Here is a 16,605-nt window from a genome sequence, read left to right as displayed (position 1 = left end):
TTTAGCAACAAATGCTGAGGCAGGGTTGGAGATGGGCAATGTTACCGAGGTGGAAGTGGGTGGTCTTTGTGATGGAGCAGATCGGAAATTCAGCATAGTGTCAAAAATGACGCCATGGTTGCGAATAATCTGCTTCAGTCCGAGCAGGAACCAGAACATATTGCTAAAAATTATCTGGCATGATTTTAGCTTTGAGCTGTTGAGCCAAGGGTTTTGTGATGTTTTTGGTTCCTCTATTCTGACAGCTGTTATATTTTCTGAAATGAAAATCAGAAACTGATTTCTGATTCACCATTGATCACCAAATTGATAAACCTAATATTCTCTTTTTTTTTTTCTCACCCAGGCATCAGATCTGGATGGTGAAATTGATCTATCTACTTGCTACAATATAACTGAATATCAAGTCCAGCGAAACTATGGCTTCCAAATCCATGTAAGTTGATCATTTTAAATGATTATGAAAATTTACTCGGTACTTGACATGTACTCAGTTGTGTTGCCCTCATATACAGGTACTACAACTTCTGATGCATTGCTTATGACTTGCACTAATTGGAGATTTGTATTTAAGATTGTAACATTTTTGTTACCTACGATAGTAGAGATTTTTTTTTAGTGCTAAGACATTCATTCAGCAGCTTAATAAAAGGGTGGGGATGGGGCGGATCAACTTTTTGACCACTATGGAGACCCACTCTGGTGACAGCACCTGCTGAGCATCCCAGAGTGGCTTCATTGACTTGTAACGGGGCCACAACTTCAGACAGAATGAGAGTCACCCAAGTCCTGGGAAACTGCTCCCAGCTTTTTGTGATTTATATGTTTTATTCAATATAAAATGAATAAATAAGTAAAATGCACCTACTTCTTTAAAGAAGCCAAGTTCCCTATTTGTTAATAACTTTGGAAGGTAAGTAACTAGTGAGTCAGTGTGTTTGTGATCCCAACTACTGTCTCCGGTCTGGTAGAGTGATAGATGTGGTATTAATTGCTATTTCTTGCTACAATCATAACCATTCATATGTTTGGAATGTCATCATTAGCTATATCTTGCTTTCTGTTCATCAGTTCAAGAATTTACTTCAACATTTAAATGGCAAATGAAGTCTCACAACAACAGCTCATAGTGTTACTGTACTATACCATACAGGGTACACTACACCATAATATTGGATGAGAAGAATCTACACCTAGAAGTCAAACAATGCCACTGTTATGTTTTTCATATTGTGCTAGATAGTTTTCTTGTGCTCAGTGCAAAGGTGCCCTCCTGTAAGCGAGCCCTCGCATCCTGCATCCTACAAACCAAAGCGTGAGCTTAAATGCATTATATTTAGTAAAACAGTGCTGTCCTGGATTAAACAGAGCACTGTACTTGTTGCTGTAATTTTCTCACTGGAAATTATACGAGTTGTCTCTTCTTCTACTCTTCAGATAACTGAAGAATAGAACTGTGTCAAGAGTGCGTGACTTAAGCTACAATCTATGAATCCGGTTTACTTAAAAGTAATGCCTACACATTAGTAAATAAAGAACCGAAGAGATTCTACTAGATTGCAGCGTTTTTACTTGTAACTCCTCATTTCACAATAATAAGACATGGACACCTCACTGACCTTCCTAATAACATTGCACTTGGGTCAGCATGTGTAATGCAAAGTTTTATACATGAGACTGAACCCCTCACGGAGTCTTCCCCTGCTCCACTCTACACAGGCTACAGTGCAGTAAAACAATAGAATTTATTGGACTGGCCAGAAGCTGCCAAAATTATTTTTTTTCTTGGGCGTAGAGATGTGAATCAACTACTTCTCCTAAAAGTTACCAATTGGAGATCTCTTGCTCTAACAACAGAGTTACGTAGTTTAGATTTTACCAATGTTTAAGATTGCTGCTTGTCAAACAAAACATGCAATGAGACTTTGCTGGCTGGGATTAGCAGTTAGCTTTGTTTCTGTAAACAGGTTTCTGAAACAATCACAGCTTCCTGTCCCAACTGCGTTTGAAGATCCATTGTCATTGTCTGATGATAACTTGCATATTCTAACCTCTAGCTTTCCCAGCCAGTGTCTGAAGTACCTGAAATGGTCTTTAAACTTCAGCCATACATGGAAATGTGGATTTTTCATACATGGCTAAACCAATTCTGCAGTACTCAATTTGAAGTGATAGCTTCATCAATCTTAATAAATAAAAAGAATAATATGACTTTAAGCCGGATTGATTTCACGGACATGTTATGTCAGTGATCAGAAATTAATGTCGGAGACACAATTTCTCAATCAAGTGGTTTGTTAAGAACTCTGTCTAATTAGGGTTAGGTTGCATAAAAAAAATAATGGGCGCTAAGTCAACTATTTGGAGTAGCATGCAAACCCAGATCTGTTCTCTGGACAAATATACTCGCACTCGCACTCGCACACGCGCACTCTCTCACCCCTACCCCGAGGCTGGGAGATGATGACTTATGTTAGATCTCACACAAGTGGCAGTTCTTTTGGGGTCAAGTTTCGGCCTGAGTTGCTCCTTTTTTTTTGGAGCAATTAGTTTAGAATGGAGCATCTTAGAAATTGCAATTCTCGGCATTTAGTTTCCTCCAGTTCTAGTGAGTTAGAATAGTTCCATTTTAGAACAGACTTTTTTTTCAAAAGGGGACATGTCCAGCCACTTACACCTGTTTTGCAAGTTTAGGCAGCGAAAACTTACTCCAAACTAACTTAGAATGGAGTAAGTGTAGATTTTTGTACGCTCAGAAAAACCTTGCCTACACTTAGAAATCAATTGTAGGGAACGAGAGATTGGGGGGGGGGCGGGTGGAGAGAAGTTTACAAACATGAAACACGTCACATTTACAAATAAAGAGCCATCATCAATAATAAATGATAAATAAATCAACCAATAAATCAATTAAAAATTAAAAATAAAATCAATAAATAAAAAATTAAGTTTCTACTCGCCGACTGCAGTACCAGGAGCCCTCCAACAGCGTGCTGGGATGCCAACACCCCCCCCCCCCCCCCCCCCAAGTGTGTGTCTCTGTCTGTCAGTGTCTCTCGCTCTCTGTCTGTCAGTGTCTCTCGCTCTCTGTCAGCGTCTCTCGCTCTCTGTCTGTTAGCGTCTCTCTCTCTCTGTCTGTCAACGTCTCTCACTCTCTCTCTCTCTCTGTCTGTCAGCGTCTCTCTCTCTCTCTCTCTCTCTCTCTCTCTCTCTCTCTCTCTCTCTCTCTCTCTGTCAGCGTCTCTCTGTGTTTCTGACAGCGAGGGGAGGGAGGGAGAGGAGAGTGGGGGGATGGGAAGCCGGAGAGTGAGCGAACCTGAACGGAGGGGGTGGGGGGGGGGGGGGGGCAGGACAGGAGCTGAAGATAAAGAGGAGGGAGGCCTGAGTCCAATCTTCGACGCCCCAGTGAGCCCATTCGGCCAGGGCTCGGGGCGATGTGCTTCGGGCTCCTCCCACACAGCCTCGGCGGACTGGAGCTACTGCACATGCGCGCGCACTCTAGCGCCGTTTTCAGCGCCAGGACCTGGCTCCGCCCCCCACAGCTTGTGCTGCGCTGTGCCAAGGATCTGCAACGTTCCAACAGCGGGGAGAATACAGAGGTAAGTTTTAGGCGCAGTTTTTGTTCTAAAAAGTCGGCGCAGCTCTCGGAGTTGCGCCGTTCTAAGCGTGGGGGCAAAATTCGGCCCATTATATTTAAGTTTAAGGAGTGTTGGTGTGTTATTCAACTCAGTAGCCGGACCTGATCATGTTCTGATGCCTGCATGCACACTTTCCAGATAGAGGGAGATCACTGGCTGGCTTCCATAGAAACATAAAAAATAGGTGCAGGAATAGATCATGGCTGATCATTCCTTCACTACCCCTTTCCTGCTTTCTCTCCATACCCCTTGATCCCCTTAACCGTAAGGGCCATATCTAACTCCCTCTTGAATATATCCAGTGAACTGGCATCAACAACTCTCTGCGGCAGGGAATTCCACAGGTTAATAACTCTGAGTGAAGAAGTTTCTCCTCATCTCAGTCCTAAATGGCCTACACCTTATCCTAAGACTATGTCCCCTGGTTCTGGACTTCCCCAACATCGGGAACATTCGTCCCGCATCTATCCTGTCCAGTCCCGTCAGAATCTTATATGTTTCTATGAGATCCCCTCTCATCCTTCTAAACTCCAGTGAATAAAGGCCCAGTTGATCCAGTCTCTCCTGTATGACAGCCTAGCTATCCCTGGAATCAGCCTGGTGAACCTTCGCTGCACTCCCTCAATAGCAAGAACGTCCTTCTTCAGACTAGGAGACCAAAACTGAACACAATATTCCAGGTGAGGCCTCCCTAAGGCCTTGTACAGCTGCATTAAGACCTCCCTGCTTCTATATTCAAATCCCCTAGCTATGAAGGCCAACATGCTATTTGCCTTCTTTATCGCCTGCTGTACCTGCGTGCCCGATGAACCATGACACCCAGGTCTCGTTGCACCTCCCCTTTTCCTAGTCTGCTACCATTCAGATAATATTCTGCCTTCGTGTTTTTGACTCCAAACTGGATAACCTCACATTTATCCACATTATACTGCATCTGCCATGTATTTGCCCACTCACCTAACCTGTCCAAGTCACCCAGCAGCCTCTTAGCGTCCTCCTCACAGCTCACACCGCCACCCAGTTTAGTGTCATCTGCAAACTTGGAGATATTACACTCTATTCCTTCATCTAAATTGTTAATGTACATTGTAAAGAGCTGGGGTCCCAGCACTGAGCCCTGTGGCACTCTACTAGTCACTGCCTGCCATTCTGAAAAGCACACGTTTATCCCCACTCTCTGCTTCCTGTCTGCCAACCAGTTCTCTATCCACGTCAGTACATTACCCCCAATACCATGTGCTTTGATTTTGCACACCAATCTCTTGTGCGGGACCTTGTCAAAAGCCTTTTGGAAGTCCAAAAACACCACATCCACTGGTTCTCCCTTGTCCACTCTGCTAATTACATCCTCAAAAAATTCCAGAAGATTCGTCAAGCATGATTTCCCTTTCATAAATCCATGCTGGCTTGGTCCGATCCTGTCACTGCTTCCAAATGGGCTGCTATTTCATCCTTAATGATTGATTCCAACATTTTCCCCACTACTGATGTCAGGCTATAAGCGGTCTATAATTACCCGTTTTCTCTCTCCTTTTTAAAAAAGTGGTGTTACATTAGCTACCCTCCAGTCCATTGGAACTGATCCAGAGTCGATAGACTGTTGGAAAATGATCACCAATGCATCCACTATTTCTAGGGCCACTTCCTTGACCATTTTCCCTCTTCAAGCCCAGATAAATGGAGGCCAGTGGTAGTGTCCCCACTGCTGTGCATGAGATGAGTTGACTCTGCACAGGCGCTGATGGAAGCTGATAACCTGGTATCTGTGGTTCAGTCCCACAACATATGATATTTCTAACCACTGACCAATCTGGGGAACTCACAAATTACATTATGTTGAACTCTTCACTAACCTTTCATCACTCAGTATTTAAGCTTGATTAGAGTGATGCAGAAGAGGCTAATGCACAGACTTTATGGATAATACAGATGACTTTATCTCATTTTACAGACCCAGGAAGCTTTGTTTACCCTTTCTGCGATGACTGCTGGTATCCGACGCAATTGGATGCAGGCATTAATGAAAAATATCCGTCCTTCAACAGCACCAGATGTTGCCAGGTAGGAACAAGTTTCACTGCAACTCTTTATTATTGTTGTTATGCAGATTCTATAGCAGTTCATTACAGGAAGTGCTGCGTAAATGTATTATTTAAGAATATTCTGGCTGAATTTAAAGTGATTTTATAATTTCAAATAGATTTGATACCAAACATTTTTTAGGTACTGTAGCTCTCTTCTTACCTGTGTCTGATTTAGCATTGTGGAAGTGCCACTAGCTGAAGCAAACATACACAACATAATTACATGTAGATTATTGCATTTTAAGGAATTTATATCCAGTGGTTTGTTCCATCAGCTTACCAGAAGAACACTGTGCTGTGATTCTCCCAGATACAACTCCACATTATGATAGCAAATCAGACTCGCCATCGTCTGAAACATCTTCTGTGGATAAAGAGACAGGGCAGCGAAAAAGCCGAGCGCGTGAAAGGAGGAGAGAGGGCAGGTCAAAAACCTTTGACTGGGCGGAATTCAGGCCAATAGCACAAGCCTTAGCGCAAGAGAGAGCAGCAAAGGCAGATTTATGTGACAGCCATGCCGAAAGATTTGGTTCACCTCCATCAGACATGAACGATTGGGAACGGACTAAACGGCGGGAGGAACGTAGAAAAAGATACGAGGCTGTGACTGGAACAGCAGGTTCAAGTTCAGCTGATGCAAGCAGGATGGAATTTGAAGCAGCCAGTTCCTCGCCGCCACTGGACCGGAGGCAAAGGGTGCACGACGAAATTGAAGAGCACTGGCAGCAGGTTGAACGGACGCCCCTCAGGGAAGAACGGCGGGTTCCCCTGGCAACAGTATTACCAAGTTCACAAACGTCACAGATTGACAAGCTGCTGCAAACCCATACAAAAGAGGTAAGCAAAAATGTACAATTACTCCCCGTTAAAAATGATCAAGGTGGTTCGTTGTCAAACCTAAAGTATATATTCACTTACTCTTGGGGCTTAGGCGACTCAAAGCATGGCTGCCAATGGTGGGGTAAAGGAACGGGGAATGCATAAGAGGCCAGAGTCAGAAGAATGAAGAGTTTGGAGAGAAGGTTGATTGTATGGCTAGAGGAGGATACAGAGATGGGGATGTACGAGTGTATGAAGGGATTTAAACAAGATGAGAATTTTAAATTTAAGGCATTGGAGCGGGAGCCAATGTATGTCAACGAGGTCAGGGGTGATGGGCGATTGAGATTTGGTGCAGGATAGGATGCAGGCAGCAGAGTTTTGGATGAGCTGACGTTTATGGAGGGTCGAGGATGGGAGACGAGCTAGGGGAGCATTAGAATGGTCGAGTCTGTAGGTGGCAACGCCAGTGGTGATCAGCTGAGTTAGGGACGGAGGCGGGCGATGTTAGAGGTGGAAGTATCCAATCTTTCTGATGGAGAGAATCAGAAGCTGAACTCGGTCAAATAGGACGCTGAAGTTATGAACAGTCTTGTTGACCGTGGGCGTGGGGGGATATGGGTAAAGGGATGGAATGTGCAAAGTTTGTGGCAGCATTGATGAGAATTATGGAGGTGGTTATAACCTGCAAGGAATGGCAAATGAAGAAAAATTGTGTCGAACTTCTACTCACCAGAACCAGGCTTATTTAGAGTTGTATTAAACGGAGATGCATTGCAGTTTATGATGTGTAATTCTGCTGGAACAAAAAATGGTGACATCAGTTGCATTATCCTATGTATAATCACTTTGGGTCATTATAATCTTATTAATTTTTCACCTGTATGATGCTTCCTCTTGTTCAGTATTCATGCCACCTATGACTGCAGTCTGTTTATTATTAAGTATGAAAGATGTCGTGGTGAGTTGAAGGCAGTGATTTAACATCAAGGCTCTGCTCATTTTCATTGGCAGCTCAGTTGAGTTCCTGCCTTGTAACTCACTGCCAGCTGCTTCTTAGCCTAAATTACACAGTTTATTGAAAGGAGTTCTCCAGACAATGCATACATGTTTTTCAATTATTGAAATGATAGTAGTCGTGTTTCATGTACAAGTGAGCTGTGGATTCAAATCCCTACAGTAATGTTGTTTCAGCAATTAATGTGTGCCTTTCTTTCCCAGCCATAACCCTAGAACGTGCCATTTGTGAAGGATGACTTAGCAGTCCTGTCCAACTCTTACTAGTCTCCCATCCCTTGTGCCAACTAAATCAAGGGGGCTTGTTGGGTAACAAGGGAATGAAAGTTGAGAATGCTGAAGGGTTTTAAAAAAGAACCCATAGTAAATGGCTAAAGACAAACACTGAAATGCTATTTATGTAGTTACAATTCAAGCTTCCTACCAACATTCTTCCTTGTACTCAGGAAGCATGGGCCTGCCTTGTTCTATGTACAGCAACTTATAAACTATATGTGGAGTAAAGAGTTAGTGAGCTGTAGGATTAACACTGATAGTTTACTGAAAAGATTTACAGAATATCTACCGTGAACTCCTGATCACTTCAATAGCTGGAGAAATGCCACTCTGACCACCTATAGATCAGGTTAAAGTTACAAATCAAATTGAGAGGAAGAGATAGATCTATAAAGAAATAATGTAAACTGCAACTGTGGCATTTCAAAACAAAAATCACGAAGCCTTTTGAGTCTTCCCAAGAATCCTCCAACTGAAATCTGGGTAAATAAATCATCAATGCATTTGCAGTATGGTGTTCCACCTCCAGGTGAAGTAGAGAATGTTTTCACTGAGTGAATCGAAATTAGGATTGTCAAACTCTTCCCACGTGTACCTCCATTTCCTTTGAAGTAAAGAACAGATTCTTTGATCAAAGCAAGCTTTTTGTGTCAAAGTTGTTGATCTTGAGATAGCTACTACTTTCCAACATGATATCCTCAGTGGGTCAACCAATCCGATAATTCCTCTGCCATCTCCTCACAATGTCAAGCTTACATGCATCATCTGAGATATTCGGCAAACAATTCTGGCCTGATGGAGTATGTCTGCACGTCCTACTCAAATCAAAGGTGGGCAGTCCTCTTTGTATCTCAATGCCCACTCCATATACAGCAAGCTCGGATTGATCAGATTCAGGCTGTCTGAGCAAGAAACAGATTCTCAGAAGCAATGGACATGGTTCCATTTAAAAAAAATATCAAGTGCATTGGTCCAGCTACAATTTCAGGCAGAATGAATATAATTACTTTATAACATGATACAGGGTAGAGCCCACATTTATCGATAGTCTCTGGAACCCAAACTTCTAACCCTGAAAATTGAAATGGATACTGTTCAATGAAGAGCTTTTTTATCTTTGATCATATGACTGCAAAAAAAGCCTTGTAATATGTTGAAGAACAATGTTTCTAGCTACATTTTAATCAAAACCAATAACACATCCAGGTTATGCACTGTAGTGTGATACATTATCTTAGCAAACATTTAGAAGTATATAAAAAGAGAAAGAAAGGCAATTACATCGTACTATTTGTTCCTGGCTTGGTGCTGGAAATGTCCAAGCAGTTTCCAATCTGGCAGCATGATCAGGAGGATACTTTGGGTGTTGCGTACGTCATTCTGGTGTGTAGCTAGGTAGAAGGTTCGCTGTACGCCATCCTGGTTTCCACCGAGTAAGTCAAGAGCATGCTGTGTTTCAGAGTGAATATGTACATGCAGCCTTCCACTACATGGTGTATCATATCAACACAATAATATGCTGCTCCACTTACTACTCATATGGACGAAGGATTTTTCATTTGTTCCCAATGTCACTTTGTGATCACCCAGTAGGAGATGATGCTCACCAAGGTGACTTAGTCTTTCTGTTATCCTCACTTCTTTCTCTTCCCACCCCCCACCAATCCCCTTACCTTAGACCAAATACTTCTAATGTTTAGAAAATGCTATTTAAATGAGAGAGAGCATGGTAACTCTAAATTGTTCCTCTGTAAAATGGGATTTGTTATTTCTGTAGCTTGAAGAATTGAAAATCCAGTTGGAGCACTGCCAGCAGGAATTGGTAGACTCGCAGAAATACAGGGCAGAGCTCGAAGCTCAGCTGAAGGCTAGTGTGGATCGTGAGCAGCAGGTCCGTTCTGGGTACATCTCCCAGGTAAGAAAAAAAAAAGCCCTGTCCCGTAGAGGCATATCTCCCTTTTGACATGTAGAGAGCGCTACCTCCTGTATCAACCCTTTGCATGTTTTGTAAACTGACAACTTACCAGAATTTATTTTTAAATGCATGGACTGCTGCATGACAACATGAAGAACTGATGAATCATTGGTGCTTTTATACCATTAATAGTAGCTTTTAATGTTTAAGGGGAAAGTGACCCCAGTAATGTACCATATAGAGGGGAATTTTGGTGAGCATTTTAGTGTTTCTTTTACTAGTTTCAGAAATAAACAACCAAATAAAAACCAAGCCAGTTTGAGATTAGTTTTAAGTTAAAATGTAAAACTGCCAATATATGGCGACTAATGAATGACACTTACTTGAAACTTGAGGTTTGGTTGACTTTGTGGCTTGTGAGAGCAAAGCTCTCACAGTTCATAAATGTTCAAACTCTGGAGAAGTTTGAGATTTTCTCTTCAGCTTCATTTCCACTCTCACTTCTACTTTTTCCCCATTCTGCCAACGTAATAGGCAAAAAAAATTGGCATGTGGCCTTTATGTTCTGTCATTAGAAGAGACCAAACCGGCAAAGAGTATTTTACAGAACGATAGTGCTCATGGTACGCTATAACACTCCTGTGAATTGCTGAGGACTGGTTGCACACTAATGGAATCTGAGTTAGTGAAATATGAATAGAATAGAAACTAACATTGTATAAAAAGAAAGTACTATGTCCCTTGTCTGAAAATGGCCAGAAATGGAATACTAGGGCTAATTCTTCATCTAACCCTTCAACAGGATTCAGTTTTATTCAAAATACGGTTCAATGTCCACAAGATTTCAATAGACGAGCACAAAAAAGTCCAACATGGAACAATTCTGACAGTTGGCGATCTTGGAGTATAATTGAATTTCAACCTTTGATTATTTAAGTCTATAATGAAGTTTGAGCCAAATAAATCTTGGATAGCATCAATCTGTTTTATGCTTCAGTTTATAGCATCTTCGACTGATGATTTAAATGCCGAATCGGTGCAGTGCTCTCAATGAAGTGCATGCCAAATAAATCCAATTCAGTAAAAAAAAATATAAGATCTTGGCTAAGGGGTTGGCCATTTAGGACTGAGATAGGAGAAACTTCTTCACTCGGAGGGTGTTGTAGCTTTGGAATTCTCTACTCTAGAAGGCTTTGGAGGCTCAGTCTTTGAGTATATTCAAGACTGAGATCGCTAGATTTTTGGATAGTAAGGGAATAAAGGGATATGGGGATAGTGCAGGAAAATGGAGTTGAGGTAGAAGATCAGTCATGATCTTATTGAATGGCAGAGCAGGCTCAAGGGGCCGGATGGCCTACTGCTGCTCCTAATTCTTATGTTCTTATCTCACACTTGTGGAAAGACCTCAAATTCACAATTATCTCACACATGAGTGATTGAGAGTCCTTGTAAGTGAGATGAACCCAGTAGCACACTACTAACTCAGTTGTCAGAGCTGAATTTACTGTTTCAAGGGAAGTGGAAGATTTGTGCTGGCAACTTTGTATGGATGCAGTTTTCTGTTTATTGTATGGAATGTCTTATAAAAAGAATTCACCAAAATTATTTTGAAAATTTAATTGAGTTTGATATTTTATTACCTAGACAAAGTACAATGGGGCAGAGTAGACATTGTCCAAGCAAAAGCATTTTGAAAAAATCTTATCTGATCGAAGTTTAACAGGGATGAGTTATGAGGATAGTTGAGAGAAGCTTAACCTTTACAGTCTTGAACTCCCACGGCCTATTACCATGGAAACAATAATAACAAACTTTGCAGCATATGTATCAATGCACGCTGAACCAATGCATATGGCTTTATAAACTCATTAGATATTGTGCCCTGAATTAAAGGGATAGCTGTCGGACCAAAATAAAAAGGCGCTGATACATTTTTATAACATAAATAAATATTAAAAGCTATTGATAAAGTAACCCCACTTTATAGTTGTGTGCACCAAGAAAGTAAGAGTAGCTGACACAAGTGGAAATTAGTGAAAAGTTAATTTAAATAGATATTTGCAAAAAATTTGCTTGTTCAAAGAATGATCACCTTGCTTAATAGATTACAAACTTAAGTGGGGTTATTCAGAATGCAATTGGGTATCATAATAGAAGAGTTAATATACTGGTTCACAACCTTGCTGTCTTATTTGACCCTGAAATGAGCTTTCGATCACCTATCCGCAGCATAACTAAGACCGCCTATTTCCGCCTCCGTAACATCCCCTGTCTCCACCCTTGCCTCAGCTCATCCACTGCTGAAACCCTCATACATGCCTTTGTTACCTCTAGACTTGATTATTCCAACGCTCTCCTGGCTGGCCTCCCACATCTTACCCCTTGTAAACTAGAGGTGATTGAAAACTCAGCTGCCCGTGTCCTAACTTGCAACAAGTCTCGCTCACCCATCACCTCTGTGCTTGCTGACCTACATTGGCTTCCGGTTAAGCAACGCCTTGATTTCAAAATTCTCATCTTTATTTTCAAATCCCTCCATGGCCTCACCCTTCCCTATCACTGTAATCTCCTCCAGCCCAACAACCCCCCGAGATGTCTGCACTCCTCTAATTCTGCCCTCCTTGAGCATCCCTGATTATAATCGCTCAACCACTGGTGGCCGTGCCATCTGTGCCTAGGCCCCAAGCTCTCTAACTCCCTGCCTAAACATCCCCACCTCTCTACCTCTCTTTCCTCCTTCAAGACGCTCCTTAACCAAGCTTTTGGTCACCTGCACTAATTTCTACTTGTGTGGCTCGGTGTCAAATTTTTATCGCATAATACTCCTTGTGAAGCGCCTTGGGACGTTTCATTATGTTAAAGGCGCTATATAAATACAAATTGTTATTGCTGTTGGATGGGTGAGCTTTGGTGGGCTGAATGGTCTTTTCTTGTCCTGATCTCCCGACACCTTAATTAAAAGCTAGAAGCATTCCAAAAGGGATTTTAACTTAATTGATGAGGTTCTGTGATAATGTCAGTGAACAAGGACTTATTTCTCCCATGACTGATCTTAGACGTATGGGCTATGCATAACTTGATCTGTTCACAAAGCATTAAGGGAAGCAAGATGTTAGTGCAGTTTAAAATAGTTTAGATTATCAACAACTTTCACTTTTTAAAATAAATTTACTTGCTAGAATGGGGTTAATTTTTGTACCCTTGTGAAAAAGACCAGTGACTGTTTCCTAGAGTGAGCTTTTTTTCAATTTTCCTCCTCTTCATCTTTTATCATGCGTAAATCCATTTGTCATTTTTTTGCCTGAACTCTATCCAGTTTTAATAGAGGAATGGAATGTATTGATTTAGTTTTCCTTCATTTTCTTTTCCCCTCCTCTCTCGAAGGTGCTGATTCTTTTGTTGGATACTTTGTCATGCTTCACCCATGAATCTAGTGTTGGCAGGCTTGTTGACTGACCATTGGGTGGGGGAACTACATCCAGGCTAAGTGTATTCTCAGTCAACATCCATGTACCCAATTACAAGCAGAGTGACTGGATAGCAATCTGAAGCGGGAGAACTGGTCGATTATCTCTCTGTCCTCTCCACCACGTTGCTTCTGCTTCTGTCTGATCACAGACTGGAAATTAAACCTGGAACCTTCTGGTTCTGGTTATTTATTTTAATTTATGATTTCAGGACATAACTGAATATTCCAGCTTTCACATTTAAAAATTAGGTGCAAGATGTTTTTGGGGCAAGTTCACACCTAGAACTTTTGGATAAACCAATTGTAGGTGAAATGAGCAGTGATTTCTACTGTTGCTTTTTGAGGGGGTTTCTGCAGTCTGTTAATATGTGTACTTTTCTATAATTTATACCATGTTGCTCATGAGTATCTGCAGAAACATCAAAAGGGAACCAGAATGGAAAATCTGTAAATATTTATCCAGATAAAAAACAGCCAAGTTAAATGGGAATTTTGTTACAAAGAAACTCATTCACTCAGTAAGCATAAAATTAGTATTTAAAACAGACTGTGTGGCTGATAGTAAAATGCTGACCCTCTGTGCAGGAGTCTCTCAAATCCCAGCTTCGACTGTCGCCTATTTCCTCACTCCCTACTGAGGTAGACTTGGTGTCTTGGGAAGTTGGTGTCAGTAAGACTACTCCCACATAAAACATAACCCTTTGTTAGAACAGCAGTGATCATAACCATGGCTACGTATATTGCTCAGATTATCATGTCCCAATTTAGCCAGAATAGTGGGTGGTGGGGTTGAAAAATAGCAACGATGCAGATATGAACTAGAGAAACGATAATTATAAAAATGAGAAGAAAGAATACTGAACTCTTGAGCTTGTTTTAAAAAAAGGGCTTTGCTCTAAATGGGGAAGCAGAAATCTTTCTCGAGTGAAGTAGCTTGGGTTGGTATAAAATGCAAATTTTATCAGTCTACAGCTGAATGGTGAATTTTAAAAGCATTTTTCATAAAAGCTAAATAGCTGGGAATTAACATGTTCTTGTTGGGTGGTTTCTCATCCTTGCACGCACACTTTACAGTGTTAGTGCTGGCATCACTCCCTCGCTTTAAAGTTCAGTTACTAAGAATGATTAACTTCAAGAGCTTTATTTATTTCTTTGAGTTTTTAAAAGGAGGGTTTTTATAAACACAAAAAACTGATTACCTCATTGGGAACTCGGTTGGAGGAGTTCTTGGATCCCTACTGTAAATTAAACTAGTTCAGACTCCGTGAAATGGCACAATCACCTGAGGTTAACCACTCATTCAACTCCCTGTCACTACAGGATTCAATACTCCACCCAGCTTGTTTCCTGATCTCGTCAGCACTATTAAAACAAAAGTATTTGACAAAAAAAAATTGCATGGATGTTGAAGTTGTAATTCCTTGTAAGTATTCCACTTAATGACTTGGGGCACAGCCTCAAAATACCGGGGAGCCAATTTAAAACCGAGTTGAGAAGGAATTTCTTCTCCCAGAGGGTTGTGAATTTGTGGAATTCTCTGCCCAAGGAAGCAGTTGAGGCTAGCTCATTGAATGTATTCAAATCACAGATAGATAGATTTTTAACCAATAAGGGAATTAAGGATTATGGGGAGCGGGCGGGTAAGTGGAGCTGAGTCCACGGCCAGATCAGCCATGATCTTTTTGAATGGCAGAGCAGGCTCGAGGGGCTAGATGGCCTACTCCTGTTCCTAATTCTTATGTTCTTATGTACCGCCTTTCTTCCAGAACTAAAGATGGTTTCCCCTCTTCCATTGTAGAATTGAAATGCAAAAACTTTACTGCCTTGTTTCAGCTTCTTCACATTGCTTTCACATTTTGCTTCTGTTCCGATTTATCACCACTTAAGGGTTGCTGTACTGCAGTAATTTCACCTGCACTTGACTCATACAAGATCATAAAGGTGCAATACATATCTGAGCTCAATTCATTACCAAGCTTCTCAGTTTAATTCTAGATCTAGCACCTGCATCCTGGAATAGAAAATAGGTTAATTTATATTCAATTCATTAGCAACTGTTGAAAAAGAACTTGAGAGATCACAATTCAAGTGAGGTGTTTTTTTTGGTTGCGCTTATTTGTACTAACAAAATGGCCACTGTGTCTCTGATTGGCTTTCCATTATCACATGACCTATTGCTGATTGGTCCCCTTGGAGGATAAGCCACACCTTGAAGTTTCTCTGGAATGTGTAACTAGAACCGCCCAGGCCAAGTTCTGGCTGATTTTGCAAATTGTAGTTTGATCCATTCTGACTTCAAAAGCCAGAGAGGACAGATCGTGAACAACCCAGCAAAAGCCACTAAATTCCAGCCGAAGACCCTTACCCCAGCGCAAGTGCTGCCTCCCCCAGCCTATGTCCCTTACCCCAGTGCACGTGCATGACCTTATCTGCTCCCCACCCACCCCCCACCCCCCCCCCCCCCGCCCCCTGCTATAGATGGTGCATTGTGTGCGGATTGTTAACAGGTTTATTGGGTATGAAGTGAATAGTGACTCTGGATTTCATCCACTCCAACAATGTTCCTTATAACGCACGCACCGAACTTTCCAAGAAATTGGGTGTAAAGGGGGTTGGAAGAACGTGATTCGTCTTCCCTGAGTTCCCTCTCTCCCCTCCAATTCCCCCACCCGTCTCTCTCTCTCTCTCTCCTTTCTTTCTCTCTCTCTCTCTCTCCTTTCTTTCTCTCTCTCTCTCTCCTTTCTTTCTCTCTCTCTCTCCTTTCTTTCTTCCTCGCTCGCACTCTCTCTCTCTCTCTCTCTCTCTCTCTCTCTCTCTCTCTCTCTCTCTCTCTCTTCTCCCCTCCCCCGCCCGCCCACCCGCATGGGCTGGATATTTCATACATTATTTCAGGCAGTCGAGTGGGAATTCCTTCATATACTTATCTAGCGTATGTTCAATGAGATTTCACAGTTGGTGCACGGGCAGCCATGGAATTTCATTCTTGGCAGCCACAGCACAGAAGGATGCAAAATATACGAACAAATAAAATGGATAGACTTTTAAATAAGTCACATGGACGGCATACGAATGACCATAATCCACTAGTAGATGCACTCCCTGTTTCTGTGACCGTCTGCTCTTCCAAAGTTAGGGCATCATAGCCAAGTCTTCTAATATCCACATACATGCATTTCCCAGCAGAAGTTAGTAATTTTTTTACTTGTTGCATGGTAGGTGAATTATTTAATTGTGCGTATATAGAGTTTGAAGATTAGAGTGAGCATATGAAATAAAATGTGAAAATTTAATTAAATAATTTATGTGGTAGAGAATGAATAATTTAATACATTTTGGGGTCGGGTAGCATTACTGCGTAAATTATTTTCATGTGGGTTGGTGAGGATA

At 41.6% G+C, this 16,605-nt stretch overlaps 1 protein-coding gene across 4 annotated transcripts in view; it reads left to right on the top strand.

Annotated features, from left to right (window-relative positions):
* Positions 1-16,605, top strand: part of LOC139226625 (putative leucine-rich repeat-containing protein DDB_G0290503) — a 465,741-nt gene that overhangs the window by 407,143 nt on the left and 41,993 nt on the right. For all 4 annotated transcript variants that reach the window (XM_070857512.1, XM_070857513.1, XM_070857510.1 and 1 more), the window contains 4 exons: positions 347-436; positions 5,590-5,699; positions 5,998-6,559; positions 9,612-9,749. In XM_070857512.1, the coding sequence (XP_070713613.1) occupies positions 347-436; positions 5,590-5,699; positions 5,998-6,559; positions 9,612-9,749 (900 nt within the window). The remainder of the gene's footprint in view (positions 1-346; positions 437-5,589; positions 5,700-5,997; positions 6,560-9,611; positions 9,750-16,605) is intronic.

This window comes from Pristiophorus japonicus, chromosome 16 (assembly GCF_044704955.1).
Source record: "Pristiophorus japonicus isolate sPriJap1 chromosome 16, sPriJap1.hap1, whole genome shotgun sequence".
NCBI classification, from domain to species: Eukaryota; Metazoa; Chordata; class Chondrichthyes; family Pristiophoridae; genus Pristiophorus; species Pristiophorus japonicus.
Note: the sequence above shows the minus strand (reverse complement) of the source record. Positions and strands in the feature narration are given on the sequence as shown.